The following is a 16,628-nucleotide window of genomic DNA, read 5'->3' on the forward strand; positions in this document are numbered from 1 at the left end:
TCATAAGACTAGAATAGTTTGTCTATGCATTGTATGTTTCTGCTTTATTATTTGCATATCAGAGATTGAATGCATTTTTTATTCATTTTAACTCACTGATGTTTGTTTACATTTTGTTTTCTTTTGTTTTGGTACCACATTGTACTGTTTTCCTACCACAGTACGATCAGAGGACATTGCAAGCAGATAGAATCTGCATCAAAAATCTATTTTTTTAAAGAATGTTTTATATCTGTAACTCATCTCCCTGGATGGCAGTCATGGTTTTATTATACAGTCTTAACAGCCTATTTTCTTTATTGAATTGACAAGATCTGACATATCACATTCAGCAGTGCACTATTACCCCTGAATTTTGCCTCCAGCCCATTGGAGGCAAAATTCAATGGGCTGAAACTGAAACAAATTGCTGTTGAATAACTCATTTGACATTGGTGAGGTGAGGTTGCAGAAAAGCCACTAAAAGTGCCACTTTTATTCAGCAAAAGAAACTATTAATGTAAAACATGTATACATTTTAAGTTCAAACAAACTTTTCACAAGAAACAAGAATTCCTTTTCTGTCTCCCTTTCCCACTCTCTACTGTACCCCTCTGCCTCTCTCACCCAGAGACTGGATCCAGGCACTGTCTACCTACGCCACCTCCAACTTCTTGCGGGCAGCGGAGCTCGGAGCAGAGATCAGGGAGCCGTGGGTGGTAGCAAATGCCGCTACTTACCTGTGGAACTACAGCAGCCAGTTGTTGGTAGCTGGGGAGTACCAACGCCTGCTTCCCCCCTTCCAGAGTCTGGTGGAGATGCTCCGAAAGACAGAATACACTAAGTAGGCCTGGTCTCTAAGTTACAGTTACATGAGTTTTATTACAGGGTACATACCTGTTAGAGTAGTTTGGGTGTTTGGCCTGGAGTTTACTTCGGTCCAGTGCTAACAATTAAGCTATTTGTGAACAGGTCTGAACCAGAATATCACAGGTGTTTGATTTCAAGAAACATGAAACATAGCTGTTTTTAGACTGATGACTGTGCATCTTTTTAAATGACTCAGTGGGTTTTGAAAGCGTTTCGTCAGCCCAGCAGTCATTTACTCAACCCTCACTGGACTCCTGAGTAAACATAGTCTTTGGGTGAAACTTGAAAATGATTGGGTTTTCAGCTGATAACAGCAATATGTGCACTTGTCCCAGAAAATCATTTTAGGCATGTCGAAGTTGATTTTTGAAAAATGTTTTTCTCTCCAATGTATTCTCTATGGCATTGTAGCTCACTCTCAGAAAAAGAGGTGGTTTAAGCAGTGCTGTTATTTCTGGCTATGGAAAGAAGCAGCGAATGTGAAAACAGACCAAACTGTCCTTGGGCATAGCAATAATTATGTGAATGTTGGGATTCAGTGACATTCTCGCATAACAATGTGGCCAAGGAAACGTAGTTTTTGCCGTCCAAATCTGTGGTATGGGTTTTTACTTTCAGGAAGAACTAGAGGATAAAAACAAAGATGTTTGGCCTTCAAGCCCAACTTTCAGTCCTTGTTGTTCCAGATAATGTCAGTTTGGAGCATTCTTTGCGTTGTATTTCTCAGAAACCGTACTCTGTTTGTGCTGCTGTGTGATGCTGTGGCCCGGGGGTTGATCCAGCCTCTGTGTGGACCAGACAGCATCGCCGAGCCAGCCTTGCCAGGAGACAAGAGCAAAAACCGATCTGATAAGGGCATGGAGAAGGCTGCCAGCGTCCATGGGGTTTTATTAGACCCTGCTGCCCTGCAGGATGTCCGCAAGGCGTTAGAGGTATGTCAGTGTGTGTATGTGGGAGCAGGATGGGGGCAATGGGCACCTGTGTGTGACTATGCATGACTAAATGTGTTAATTAGTGTATTTAAGTATCAGTAGTGACCATCTGTTTTGGCTGTTTGGCAGAACCACCGCCCACAACAATTCATATACCTATGTCACCTGCATAAAACCCATCTATGTTACCTTATAAAATTCTCTCTGACACCATCCATTTTTGTAAAATCATAACCAAAGATGGATACAAACTTCGTTGCATAAAAGCTACACTCAGCAATATATATTTGCATTAAAAGGCCCTCTCTTACCACGCATTTATATCAAAACTCCCCATATCACTATTAATTTGCAAAGCAATTACTTAAGTCACCATATTTTCAAAAGATAAAAAACACAGATAGCTACTTACAGGGCAACTATCTGGAAAGACGTAAGTGGCAATTATACCGCCACTGATTCTGTCCAAAAGCTTCTGTAGAAGATAAGACATAATCAGTTCTGAAGAAGGACTGACGAGGTTATAAGATATAATACTTTCCCTAAGGTTTAGAAACCATGAGAAATCAGAAACCAGCTGTTGTGGGACCTCCATGCACGTTACAAAGGAATCAAAACATGTTGAGTTGGAAATCTGTTGATGGTTGTATTTTGTTGAAGCGAATATGATTGACCCTCTGCCAAATCCTTTCCAGACTGATTGGGATGTTTTGAGCTGCTTTTTTTTCCCAGTTTCTTATCTTTCCACTGCGAAAACAATGTCTGAAATTCCAGCATTCAAAGCTTAAGAGCAGATCAGAATCTTTGAAAGGAGCCGAAAGGAGTGTGTGTATAATCTCTGAATGGAGTGAATCTGGAGTGTTCAGACACTCAAATTTTAATCTTTTTTTACAGATATTACGCTGCAAACATTATGTATGAAACAGTTTGCACACTGTCAACTATTTGAAAACTTTCAAATTCCCATATTTCACTTTTCAAACTACAGTTTGAACCATCAAAACTTGCTTTCAACCTTCTAAATGTTGTATTTTAACCGTATGAATTATGCCATAGGTCAGTGTCCGTAAGATAGATGACAGGTTTTATAGAACACATTTTTCAAACTTCATGTCATCTTCCTTAAAATGCGGCTGGCAAGTAAGCTTCTCATACATGCATCCAAGAAAGGATCGTAGATAAAGAGATTGTTTAGATATGATATCATGACAGACGTTAGAACATCACCGGTGAAAAGTTTAAGCACTCTCAGGATACATTATGTTTTCTTGTTCATCCTTTGACACGTGTTACTCATCCATGCATGCACACACATGTGTACACACTCGCATGTAGCTTTCATGGCAGGGTTTCTTTGTGCCATAGAAATCTGATTTCTCTGTTCTTCTTTGCCACAGTTGCCAATTAAACCCTGTTTCCTTTCTCCTTTTCTATTCAAAGGATCCACCATGAATATCAGCTCTAACTCCAGATGAAAGGCGCTTTATCAGTGAATTATTAACTAAATTTCATCGGGCCTGTTTCCTTTTTGAAGGAAAGATAAGAAAATGATCCTTTCCAATCCATTTTTTATAAATAGTCCACAGCACAGCAGGGTCAGCCGCAGTGTCTGGCTTGAACAAAGTCTTGCTGAATTCTGTCGTGTCTTCAGCTGACAGGCTGGCAGAGGGCCTTGGGCTAGAGAAAGTCCAGGGTGTGCAGAGTCTTACAGAAACATATCATAATGTATGTTATTTGATAGACGCTTTAATCCGCACAAACATTTTTAGTATAATTTAGGATTATGCATAATTCTGACTACGTTAATGTCATGTTCCACTTATGGAGTGTAACGAATGGTTTCACAGAGGAGAGGTACCAAAAGCACGACTCAGACTCAGGCAGGTAAAAAGTAAAACCTCAGTCTTTACTGAAAACACGGTTTGGTACACGGTTGAGCAGTCAAACAGTGCAGATAATCCAGGAGGCAATAGCAAAGACACAGTCAAAAACCAAACAAGAGTTAAAAAAAAAACAGGAAGTCAGAATACAACGAACACTAAATCACCTGAACACTTGCACAAAGAATAAAGATGAACTGGCACAGAAGGAGGGGAGAACACAGGTTAAATACAGTGAGTGACTAATGAGGACCAGGTGAAACTAACTATGGCCGGGCAGGTAATCACGGAGGCGGGAAACACACAAGGGCAGGAAGTGAAGTGTCTGCAACGAGAGTAGAGATAAGTACTACAAAATAAAACAGGAAACGTGCAACGCAAAACAAACAACATGAACGAAATAAGACAAAACAGACAAACGAACAGGACGAGATGTTACATTGAGCTTCTCAGACTGCTAATACCATACCATGTACTAGCTGTATAGAATGTAACTTGTTGTTTCCTACGCGTCCTCCTAGCTGTGTGACTACGCCCTTCACATATCCAACTGCAACATCCCAGGGGAGGCCGTACCCATCGCAGCAAGGAAACAGGTGGTGGCCACATGGGTGCAGGTCAAGAGGCTCTTGCAGCAGCAGATTGGCTCAAAGATGGACACGAAAGATGAGGTACCATTTCCTGTGTCAGTCCAAGACTGTCTACAGCGCTTTATTTTAGGTTGTTAATCCATGTTTAGGGTCTAATCAACATTTCAAAGCACTGTGCATAAGATATTACATTGTAGTCCAGGATTTGGTTGCACCAGCTATTCATAAATCCATGACTAAGTTTGAACGTTATGTTCTCTCCAAGTTCTTAGTAACTACAAGCTAGTTTCAAACTACTGATTTACTAAATCAGGTTGCACCATTAAAACTTAAGAAATGTCTTAGCTAGTGAAAACTTTAGTAATGTAGCACTGTCATATCTAGAGCGATGAACTATGTAAACAGTATTGTGATACTACATAGTCACTGTAGTATCACAATACTTATTATTATTATTATTCACTCTGAACAGATCATGTGTTTGTTTTGTCAATTGGTTCAGTTAGCTACAAAACAATTACACTCAGCCGTTACTGGGTGTAAATATGTAGTAACAACTAATCTCTTCATGAGAACTAGTTTGTGTGATGCAACCTGTATTAATCTAGTGATGCGTAAATCTTAGTAAACAAGTTTGACAGCTAGTGCTTCCGACTCCAGGGGTCGGCAACCTTTTCTCAAAGGATGACTGTCAGTTTACAAAGATGCCAGTGGTGACTTGAGACACTAACTTGGAGTGTCTGAAGCCATTTCGCCATTGTTTTGATACATTGTAAGAAACTAAGGCCTGGTTTTGAGAATAGGTGACACAAACACCAAAACTGTGTTTCCATTTGCAAAACAGCATGCTCCACAAGGTGTTGTGTTCTCAAACCTCTTCATACAAGCAACACAATCACATACTGGTGCTAAAAAGAAAATACTGTACCAAAAAATGAATAAATACAGGCTGTTATTTTACCTGCAACCTGAAATGAATTTATTTTACAAAAGTGAGGACAAATCAGTAGAGCAACTTTCTAACCTCACATGGTGATATCCCTTGATTTAATCGCCCCATAACAAAATCAGTATCAACACACTGTAAAATTACTGAAATAAAGCCTCACATGAAGATGGCATAGATCCTGGGTATGCATACAGAGAGGCTACATACAAATGTTATTTAGGACTAATGAATGGTATAAATACTGGAACACTTGAACTTGAACAGTGTCTATCCTGCAAAGCCTAATTGCACCATTGGTAAATCACTACTTCGCAGCTTTTCAGGCCCAAGACAGTCACATCAAAACAAACAAAGAAAGGCAAAAAAGACAGAAAGAGAATTTAGAAGTGTTGTTCAGTGAAAAGTACATGAATTATGTACATGTACATTCAGCACTGTGAAGATGGTGAAACACTCACCTCTGAGTTCACAACAATAATAACAGAAGATTAATGCCATATTTATGCCTTTCGATTTGACAGATTCAGAGGAAATATTTGCTGTAACCTCTAAACCAGATGAATTTGTTGGAACTTTGAGTGAAGATAATTACCACTGCTGGAACGAATTTGTAATTCTCGGTCATTAATGTGGTAAATTAGTGCTGTATTTTTCATACAGTGTTTAATGATACACACATCACTCATGCACGTTTCAAACTTTCCATATTCAATCCAACAAGACCAGTTACGTTTTAAATATATATGGAATGAAATAGATGAACACATACATGTTTCACATATTTTATGTGCGTCAGTGTATATTTCTGTGCAATTGGCAGCTCATTCCCACCACAGCCTGAATACAAGTATATTTCACATACTATGAAAGGAAAACGCCAACCTTATAAGGAGATATAACTGGTATCTGCAGCAATGGAAAAGGAAGAAGCAGAGGCAGATAGATAAATTGCCTCAGTTCTGTTTAAAAGGCATACTTTAAGTCACATCAGTATTAAACTGTGTCAAGTGTCAAACTAACAAGGATGTACAAGAAGAACTGAACTGCTGAATGTTTAAAGCCAGAGGGGAATGCACAAAGAATGACAAAAACCTACAGAAGCAGCTATAATAATAATAATAAACAGATTTGGCAGCATTAGGGTGCATGGTGAGGTTTAACACTGGAATAACCTCATGTGGTACCCTTGAATTAATAAGCATACAATTCTCACACCAGAACACGCTGTCATGCATAATATTATAAAAGATTTACAGTTTGAGCTTGTTGTTCTTCCCAATACATTCACCTTTTCTGGACTTTCTTTTTTTGACATATTAATACAATTTACCATGTGAATTATTGTGTCTGTAAAAGAGTGCAGCAGCATTTCAGCTTGGTAAACACAGGTCAGGAGAAAAGCAACCAGATCACCAAAGTGTTGGAAGCCATGTAATTCAGCCCCCTGAGGGACAGTGAGTCTAGTCATGTGCTGATGTCTTGATGATGAGTGAAGCAATTCTATAGGCTCCAATAGCCCAATTACTATAATAAAAAAGAATGCATAAAATAACGTATTTTTCAAGACACCACATCAAACCATAAATTTAAACCTGCCGTCATATAGTGGTGATAAATAAAACTAAACTGAAAATAACAAAATACTTTGGGCTGTATATCTTGCCTTTTCATTTATCAGGCACACCTCACATACTATCATATTCTCTCTGACCAGACGCCGTAAAAAACAGTTTGTGTGACAACTTCAACCTCAGCATGAGTGCGTCCATCACCTCAGCGAGTGTAAGTGGTACTTACAAAATCTGAAATTGATGGAGAAAGAGGTGCCATTGGACAGAAACCTCACATTGTGACACTGCGTTGCCAAATTGGACAAATCTCCATAGATTTTCCCCACCTTGCTGTCCCACACCTCACAGCTGCTCCTTCTTTTCTCTCTGCTTCCATTTTTTGGCAAACACCAACGCTTTCCCCCTCTGCTTGTACATGTCCGCAGTGAGTGAGCCGACAACACAGGAAAACAAGTTACTCTTGAGGTAGAAAGTTCACTGTTGAACTTAATTTCTCTTCATTGAGAGCGAGAGTGCTAATGAAGACTAACAAGTGAAATCTGAACTCTGTGTCTAGAATGAGTTTAATGCTCTCCTAAGCAGGATTTCTATGCAAGACTTGTGTGAAAAGAACTAGAAATAGTTCAAAGTTTGTGATCACTGCATCCCACAGCATTTGCAGTTTAAAACACAGTTGGCAGAAGTACATCAAAACAATGGAGGAGAATGATTCAACAAATTTGTTTTTCAATAACACATTTTGTGATGTAACAATGATGATATTTTTAAATGTTCCTATGCAATCATTTTCTATTTCTCTCGGCTTGTATCCTCTCTGTGTACTACATCTAAGATAAAAAGGCTGCTTGGATGTTTTTTTTTTATTGCACTACAAAATATGTGATATGTAAAGGAGGCTGAATGCTCGCTGAGACATCTATATAGCTCATTGTCATAACATATTCATGTCACATTCATAATGCAGCCTGTGTCATGGTCTCCTCGCAGTTCTTCTATAATGTGCTTATAATATTGTCGGCTTATGATGCCTGACATTTTTATTAATCTTTTTGATGTGGTAGGTGTTACTTCCGCCATAGCCATGTAACAGCATTGTATCCGGCTGGACTGGGATCATCTCCAGATGTCATGTTTCCTGACTGTACTGCTTTGCAGTGGGACAAATATGTGGGGAAAGCACTTATACAATTTGTCAGTTAAACAGACACCGTAATCCTACAACCATTTGTCAGCCAAGAATTTCCTGCCCTACATTGGTCCCTTTATTCTGTTTCTTGCCATGCAAATTAAGAAATGCAGTGTTAATATAAATGGGCTTTATCTCTAATCTCAATAAATCATTCATCAACTCGTGTTTCCACACAAGAGGAAGTCATACATTATCAACGAGGCCATCTCTATGGTATTTGGGACTCAAACAATATGATGATCATACTCCAGGTCCATGTATAATTTATAAGCAAATAGTAATGTATATATCTTTTCTATTAAACTTAAATTTTAAACTTAATTGGTGTGTATTCAGCAGAGGACTGCACTGACAGGCTCACTATGCGTTGTTCTCTTCCCCATTTGCAGTGTGAGAACGAGGAAGTGTCGGCGATGACGCGTGTGCTGGTTGGCGTGGAGATGCTCCAGTGCAACAGGAACCCGAGGCATATGGAGTTCTCTGTTCCCAGCCTCTCCGCAGTACGTGTTCTCCGTTTATGTTTTCCTACAGTAGCTGTTGCCCAGATGGTAACAACAGATGCCGAGATGACCAGTGAGCCCTCAGATTCTGTCTGCAGCTCATTCATCAGTATCTTCGAAATACTGTAGCTCGATCATCATTGGTTGGGATTAAGGTTTTTGGACACGAGATATGCTGTGGACAATCGCTCTCTCTGACACTAAAGACCCTTTGGCCTTTTTCCACACCTATACTTTCTTTCTTTTCCCATTTTCCTTCACTCCTTCCTGCCTGCTCATCCTTTCCTCTTTAAATTCCTTTGTCCGTCACTCCCTACCTCCTTTTCCTTGTCCTTCTTAATCCTTCTTCCTTCTATTCTGTCATTTTCTACGTGCCTCCCTTCACTCTCTTCATTCCTACCTGATTACTTCCTACTTTTGCTTTACACCTTTACTCTGTGCTTTCCTTTCTTTACTCTTCTGCTTACCGCCTCCTGTCTTCCCACTCACCAATCCACTCTTCATTTCTGTCCCTTCATATTCTTCTCCGCCTTTTGCTCACTCCTTGCATTACTTAATCCCCCCCTTTCCTCTACGTTTTCCCTCCCTGCTTTCCTCACCCTTCCCCTTCTCGTCTTTTCTCTCACTCCCGCCTCCCCTCTTTTCCCACACCCCCTCCTTTCCTCCCTCCCTTCCTTTTCCTCCCCTCTCCTCCCCTCCCCTCTCTCCTCACCTAAAGCTGGTGAGCATGGCGTCTGAATGCAGCTGGGCTGACGCCGTGGTGGAGTTGCAGGTGTGGTGCCAGCTGGCGGCCTTCTGCCACTATGCCAAGGACCACAGCTTGGTGTTGCGCTGCACCAAGAACGCTTTGCAGCTGGAAGAGGCAGCAGCAAAGGGCCTCAACACCATGTCCTGTGCTTTGTAAGTGCACTTAGCTGATTAAACAATAAGAGAATTGTATAAATACCCTGGGAGGTCTGTATTTTAAATCTCTAATTCTTAAAAATGGGCCAGAGTGACTGCATTTGATATGAAAATGTGTGCTTTGTCATGGAAAGCACTATAGGTAGGTGGTAGGAGTGGTTGAGATTTTTGCCTCCAAAGCTGTCTGAGGTGACATCTTGTGTGTATCACAGGTATTACAGTTGATACAACTGAGAAAGCATTGCTTTCCATATTTGCATGAAGTTTGAATTAAGTGGCAGAGTTTCAGATTTTCCTAGGGTTCCTATGTCAGTTTTACATTTGACAGCTAACACATTTCCTCATATCCCTAGGTATGGCCTGACTGCGGTGAATGAGATGCTGAGCACTGCTGCTTGTTTGAGGGGTTTGAGTTTAGTCCATGAGTCCAATGGAGATCTACACACTTACAGAGAGGCTATGATGGTGCTTCTGTCCAGTGTCAGGTGCTACTTATGTTTTGACGAATGCCTTGGGCTGCTACAACTCAACAAATACTCTTTTAATCTCGTCACTGTACATTTTTTTATTTCTGGTCTTATATGTGCTTGCTATGCTCTCTTGTCCATAGCTATGCTGAGGCTGAGAACCCAGCATTGTGTGTCGCAGCTGCCAGGCATTACTGGAACACTTGTCTACCCCTGACACAGACTCCTAAGGAAAGATGGCAGCTCCAGAAGCCCCTGGAGAAGATCCTGATAGCTCTGGTTCATACCAACATGAAACATGCAAATGTATGGGCCCTTCTTTACTTCACTTTAATCCATTTAATTTCTGTCTATTTATGTTGGTGCCATGTGGGAGCAGGAGCCAGAGTAGATTTAGTCATGTTACTCACTTAACTCCTAGTAAGATTTCCATAAAACGAAATCCTGTGATTTCCATAAAATGTCTGTTGATGTTGGCCATTTTGCTGATAAAGACCTGGAAGGCTCCAAACATCACAATGTATTGTGTGTGTGTATACATATATATATAGGCATAAAACTGATGACATCCTGTTGCAGTGATCAGACCATAAATATAGTGACCCTCAAGACAAACATCAAAAAGGTTATAGATATTGCAAAATGTATATACAATATTTGACTGTACTTATTAGATATTCAAAAAGAGGGGTACAGCATTTCAGTGCAGTTTTGGGAAGCTTTAATCCAGTGTGCAGATATTTCATATTTTTCCTTCACTGAATCAGTTATTCAGCACCTGGATTAAATATAGGACAGCGCACAACTGTGATTTTCCATTTGTGTGATGTTTAACAGCTAAGCATTATTGGTGGTGCAACTCAACTCCTGAGCAGGAGCAATAAAACAGCACAGCAACAACAGAAACCCCAGAAACGCAGAGTCTGCCCCTCTGTTAAGGGAAATGTTCCATCCCCTTCCCAGCCCCAGCATCAGTCTTTCCCAAATGTTTAGTCATTCCAACTGCTGACAGGATGTTCAACCAAAAAATTCCCAGCAACAAAGTGAACAAAACATGAAGTGACCTTTCATGCCCTGGTATTTTTCTTTCTTGTTTCTTACTTTGTCCTCTTTTTCTTGTTTGGTTGCTATAAAAGTAAAATAGGCGGCACAGTTCTTAAACTGTTATCTGTCAAAGTTATCTTTTATTGATGATAAAGTTGATGAAACATTTTCTTGGGGTTGCTACAGGGAAGAACATGTGAATGTGCTCAAGTGTGTGAAAAACATCTCCCCAGCACTGCCTGTGGATAGCAATCCAAGCCAGGGGGATAAACAGTCGTCCATGAGCAGGGAAAAATGCATAATCTATCTTTTTTTTTCTGTATGGGGTGCTCAAAAAAAACGACTACCTCACTGGGATAACTGAACTCAGTGATGAAGCAGGCTCTGAGCGTGGAGGGGGATTTATAGATAAGGGGGCAGGGACACATACAGCGCAAGGTCAGATAGCAATTTATCTTGTAACTGTACATCAGTGAGCTTTAACTACCACCAACCATCCACCACTACCGGCAACACTCTCCTATCATCCTCGTAGCGTAGTAATACTTTCCCTTTCTATTTCAGAAACGGGGCAAAGTGACAGTGCTGCCTCTTAGGAGTTCTAAACATGAAACAGCAGGTAAAAGGACCCTGAAATGGTTCAAATGTGAAATTTCTTTTTGAATTTTTGGAGGCTGAGCCCCTTGCAGATGGCCTCATAGTTGATTTTGGATTTTGCTGTTAGGAACCTGATTGGTTTGCTCTGTACCTCCATATTGTAAATAATGGACGGCACAAAAGGCGTTATTCATTGCAGACACTTAAGCTTTGGAGACTGTGATATTTGTTCTTTGATGGACTATTTGAACAGCAACGTTTCTAAGTTCTACATTGATAATTACATTATGAACACACACTTACAGATCAATCATCTAAACGTGCATTTCTGTGTATCTATGTATCCGCCTCTGTGTGTAGGTGAAGAAGACCTAAACCTGAGAGCAGCCATTTACCGTTTGTTGCTCCGCATCCACATTGATAAAACTGACTGGAAAAGTGCTCTGCAGCTGCTGGACCAAGCTATTAGAGACATGCCTAGCACCAGACACCGGCTGTGAGTAAAAAAATAATAATAATAACATAAAGACATGAAAGGGACCTGGAAGGAAATAATTCTTATTGCCTGTGTTTTACCAGACCTCTGCTGAAAAAACGGATACTGGTAAAAGCACGACTGGAGGAAAGTGTAGTGACGGACATGCAGAAGTTACAAGACGAAGGAGAGCAGTGCTGTTCGCTTATGTGGCACCGGGTGGCGCTGTGTGCTGGCAAGATAACCCAACAGCTCGCCTGCTACCAGAAATCCATCACCTCTCTCTTGGTAATGCCTCTGTTCTGGCACCATTTTCACATCATTACCCAAACCTGATACAGCAACAGGTTCAGATAGATCATGTTGGAATGCGCCATGTTAGAAAATTCCAGTCATAAAGTTCATGATTTTATTTCCTGAGCTGAACAAGGCGGTATTTCTAGCCATGCCTCTAGCACCATCATGTGGAGGTAGCATGTCATTACAACTGTTTCCATGTTCCCCTTGCTATGGCCTGGAACACAGGAGGGCAGCCTGTGTCAACTTCCTGTCAATTTCCTGTCAACTGTCAAACAAAGGCAAAGTGGAAAAAAAGCATCTTGTGTTTGTGTGAACAGAGTGCAGAGACTCGGTGGCAGAAGGTCAGCCTCCTGCTAGAGTTTGGAGAGTGGCTGTACTGTCACAACTTCCCCAAAGCAGATGTCCAACACCAGGTTCAGTGGGCCATAGACGTCCTTCTACACTTGGAAACTGAACAGGCAGGAGGAGCAGCAGGTAGAACTCACTCTCTCATCTTGTTCATTGTATTATGACACAACTGACTGTGTGAATAACTTTTTGAGAATTCCCCTTGAGGTACATGTGTGGGCATGAGAGTCAGGGGCCCTTTGCCATAGGGGTTCAGTTTGTGTGTTTGGTTGCACATGAAAACCTGGAATCCCTAAAGTTTTACGCTGTGTTAGTCTAAGGGGAATAATATCTGCTCTGTCTGATCCAGAAAAGGGCCACGCCACAGCTTTTTGATAGTTGCATCAGCAATAGAAGTCAGTGTTTGTGCTTTGATTTCAATTGTTACCCTGTGTAAACATAAAACCAAGCAAATGTTGTTCTGAGGAAAAGGAACTGACCAGACAAAGACAGATCTCCAAGTTCCCATGTGGGTACCCACTGAGCATAGCATAGCACTATTTAAAAGACTGCTGTGAGAAGTCTTTTAGTCTCCTGCTATGAGCCCCATTAAGTATTCCCTGAGAGACAAACTGAACACTCAAAGGAAAAGTGGAAACTAATTACAGAGTGTGCCTGTGTATTTGTAATTGTTAAAAGTAATGTTAATGATGTTGTTCAGTTATACTTACAGATTATTGTATATATCTGTCTTGTTTCCTGTTAAATTATTTTTAAATGCTATGTGTATATCTTTCCTCCAGAGGACGAGTCCAAAAAGAGGGATTTGAGTTCAGTGAAAAGCGAGTCCCCGGTCGGGGTCCAGGGCTTGTTATTCACGCAGAGTTTGTCTAATCTGAAAGAGGTACGGTGCCTTGACAGCTTGGTACGAGCCCACACTCTGCTTGCCGTCATGGTAGACAAGACTTCACCCGAGCACCAGCTTAACCTGCTCAGAGCCTACACCTTTGTACTCCGAATATGGCAGGTACTGCATCTGTACTACAACATTGTCCTAACACTCAACAATGCAAATTATATTATTATGTGTTGAGTATGGAACATGCATCTGTGTGTGCCGCTTGTCTCTCCAGGTGTCCATGGCGGTAGGTAGCGAGATCTCCAGTGAGATGGCAAAGAGCCAGCCACCCCAGCCTCCTCCCTCTGCTGGATCCAGAAAAGGCAAAGACAAGGGCAAAAGCAAAAAAGTGAAAGATGTAAGTCTTAAAGTTCAAATTTGATTTACACAGTTTTCAGTAGAGTGTGTAAAATACAATACTAGGTCTTTACTTTTGAAGAATAATGCAGTTACTTGACTTGTTTGTCAGTAACAGCCATTGTCTACTCTGAAAAAGAAACAATGCTTTGAAGTGCTGTCTTATAATTTTTATTATCTTCATAATAGGTTCAACATTTTATTTATTATTAAGATTGGCTAGCGTATTTTTTAAGGTACTGTATTACCACACAGGACCTGATACTACATGACTCAACACAGAAAATGTGCATATTATTTACAGATCGATAGATAGACAGAAATGATTTGGGGCAGTAAAAATATTCTTCTCTGGTATTTACCGAACTAATTAATTGCACTGTCTGTTTGACCAGCCTCCCCCTGCAGAAGAGAGACCTAAACCTGTTGTCTTGGATCAGGCGCTTCCTTCCACCCCAAAGGACTGGGCTTGCTACGTCTGTCCTGACCAGGCCAGGCAGATCTTCAGAACCAACAGTAACCCCCACTGTATCAATACACACAGCATTACGAAGCAGGCAAGGCTGCAGACCTCTCTTTCATATTTCTCTCAGTGCCATAACATCTACCCTCTATGGTGTCATCTCTGATTTCAGTCTTGTTTTCAACATAGCAGGGACTGTATAGGATCAATGGCTCAGCTGCCAGAAGCATTGACTCTAAGAAGCTGTCATTTGTTGGTCAAGACAGGAGGAGTGAATTTATTGATCTTTGTGGGTCCAATTAAGATGTTGGATGAGGTTAAAACCTCAATATTGTGAATTGAATATGTGTAGTAGATAATTTATGGATCAACCACCAGGATGGGATGGAAGTATGTGATGAGATTGGACTGAATTAATTTGGAAATTGAGCAAACAGGTGGTGTTATTCTGACAAAACTCTGGATAATATTAATATGTACAATTTTTTGTGTAAGAATCAGGATTTTTTTCCCTTGCTTGGCTGTAGACTCAAAGCTTGTTTTATCTCGACCTGCTGGAAAAAGAGCTGCACTCACTCTCACTCAACCACCTGACGCTGCCCATACTCCATCTAGCTGAGACCATTGCTCATGACCTTTTGGGTAGGAGGAGCCTCTCCGACCTCTACAGACTAAGGTAAAAACACTGATAACCACGGATCTTTACACACGTCAAAGACCGTTCACAGGTCTTGGGGAGTCATACTGCATATGAGAGAAATCTTGTATGAACCCTTTTGTGGCTCCAGAGGGGCAAACGGCTGCTTTATTTAAACAGTCATGACCCAGGGAAACTGATGAGCATCAACTTGTGGCGCCATTAGTTACTTTCAGATATTCTATTTATACTCAATAATTGCATTTTACGTGGCGACTTTGTATGTTTATTGTTGCTCTTTTTTTCCCACTCAATAAGAATTGTGAGGACCTGTTGTGAGCTGGGTTTGGAGACACATTCACCGTATCAAGAGAAGCTCCTGAATCTGAGTAGAATCCAAGAGCAAGAACAGATGGGGTATGTCAACTCGGCTGTAAAGACTTAATGTTTGTACGTTTTGCTTTAATGACCTATGACACGATGTTCGTGGTTGCAGGTGCCACAAAGCGATTGCTTTTTCACAGGAGAGGAGAGGCCTTCACAAAGCATACGATCAGGTCAGCCTACAAATGTGTTAAATTCTGCATCAAATGCTCCACGTTCATAAGGGTTTACAAGTTAAATAAATTACCATTACAATTGATAACTTTTAATAATAACTTGTATGTAGTATGATTTTCTGCACACACGGCATCTATTGCATGTCTGTCCGTCCTGGGAGAGTGATCCCTCCTCTGTTGCTCCTCCATTTTTTTCCCTGTTAAAAAGTTTTTTTTCCCCTCATTCAAATCAAGGGTCTAAGGACGGTGTGCGTCGTATGCTGTACAGACTGTAAAGCCCCTTGAGGCAAATTGTGATTTGTGATATTGGGCTATATAAATCAAAGTGACTTGACTAATTGACTCTAGTTTTATTAGTTGATTGGCAAATGCCCACAAGGGACATATATTGGTGAGGGAAATTAACTTTATGCTGCAATTAGTACTTTTATAATGTAACACTGAGTGATGGAAGATTAATATATGGAGGTTTACAACAGTCAAATTACGTGTCTCATAAACCTGGAATGAGTCAGTTATGTGAGCTGATGATTCTTTTTTTTTTTACGATGATTATTAATGGTTATAACTTTTCTTGTCCTTCTCCATGTACAGTACTCTAGCCTGTTAACACTATAAGATCCTAGCAGAGCACAAAAGGTTTTTCTTTTTTCTGTCTGTTGCACACAGGGTGGTTTGTGTGTGTTTTTGCACTCATGTATGTGGCTTCTCCTGGATGGTGCGTGTGTGCACAGTATGTCTTGCATCCAACCTGTTAACAAGTTGACAGCTTTGAAAATCATTATCCTTTTACAAAAGAAAGTGGATCCTCCTATATCTTGGTGATTTTTACAGAAAGTTAAGGTGGATGAAAAGGCCGGGTCTGGGCAACAGAATATGGGTGTGTGTGCTCAGGACATCTGGCTGGACAAAGCTGAAGTTTGCCTCAGCATGGGGCTCTATCAGCCAGCCAGGCAGCTCATGGCAGAGGCCCACTGGGTGGCTATGGTGAGTTGAAACAGAAGAAGATCGCAGTGTCAGTAAAATAGATTCAGCTTTGCTCACATTGAATTTTCAAAAACAACATTGTTTTCCTATCTTGGCTTACCAGACGGAACCATTTCAAACATCTGAAAAATGTTAACCTACAATACATTATTG

At 40.8% G+C, this 16,628-nt stretch overlaps 1 protein-coding gene across 1 annotated transcript in view; it reads left to right on the forward strand.

The window, feature by feature from the left end:
- The window catches only part of LOC139294620 (cilia- and flagella-associated protein 46), a 52,991-nt gene that overhangs the window by 14,774 nt on the left and 21,589 nt on the right, over nt 1–16,628 (forward strand). The window contains exons 18-35 of the mRNA XM_070916543.1: nt 611–823; nt 1,577–1,781; nt 4,183–4,332; nt 8,350–8,460; nt 9,179–9,360; nt 9,717–9,848; nt 9,974–10,136; nt 11,439–11,493; nt 11,832–11,967; nt 12,051–12,234; nt 12,564–12,720; nt 13,377–13,600; nt 13,707–13,829; nt 14,224–14,385; nt 14,819–14,967; nt 15,247–15,345; nt 15,425–15,485; nt 16,323–16,475. Of these exons, the coding sequence (XP_070772644.1) occupies nt 611–823; nt 1,577–1,781; nt 4,183–4,332; nt 8,350–8,460; nt 9,179–9,360; nt 9,717–9,848; nt 9,974–10,136; nt 11,439–11,493; nt 11,832–11,967; nt 12,051–12,234; nt 12,564–12,720; nt 13,377–13,600; nt 13,707–13,829; nt 14,224–14,385; nt 14,819–14,967; nt 15,247–15,345; nt 15,425–15,485; nt 16,323–16,475 (2,659 nt within the window). The remainder of the gene's footprint in view (nt 1–610; nt 824–1,576; nt 1,782–4,182; nt 4,333–8,349; nt 8,461–9,178; nt 9,361–9,716; nt 9,849–9,973; nt 10,137–11,438; nt 11,494–11,831; nt 11,968–12,050; nt 12,235–12,563; nt 12,721–13,376; nt 13,601–13,706; nt 13,830–14,223; nt 14,386–14,818; nt 14,968–15,246; nt 15,346–15,424; nt 15,486–16,322; nt 16,476–16,628) is intronic.

The sequence above is a fragment of the Enoplosus armatus genome, chromosome 12 (genome assembly GCF_043641665.1).
Source record: "Enoplosus armatus isolate fEnoArm2 chromosome 12, fEnoArm2.hap1, whole genome shotgun sequence".
NCBI classification, from domain to species: domain Eukaryota; kingdom Metazoa; phylum Chordata; class Actinopteri; order Centrarchiformes; family Enoplosidae; genus Enoplosus; species Enoplosus armatus.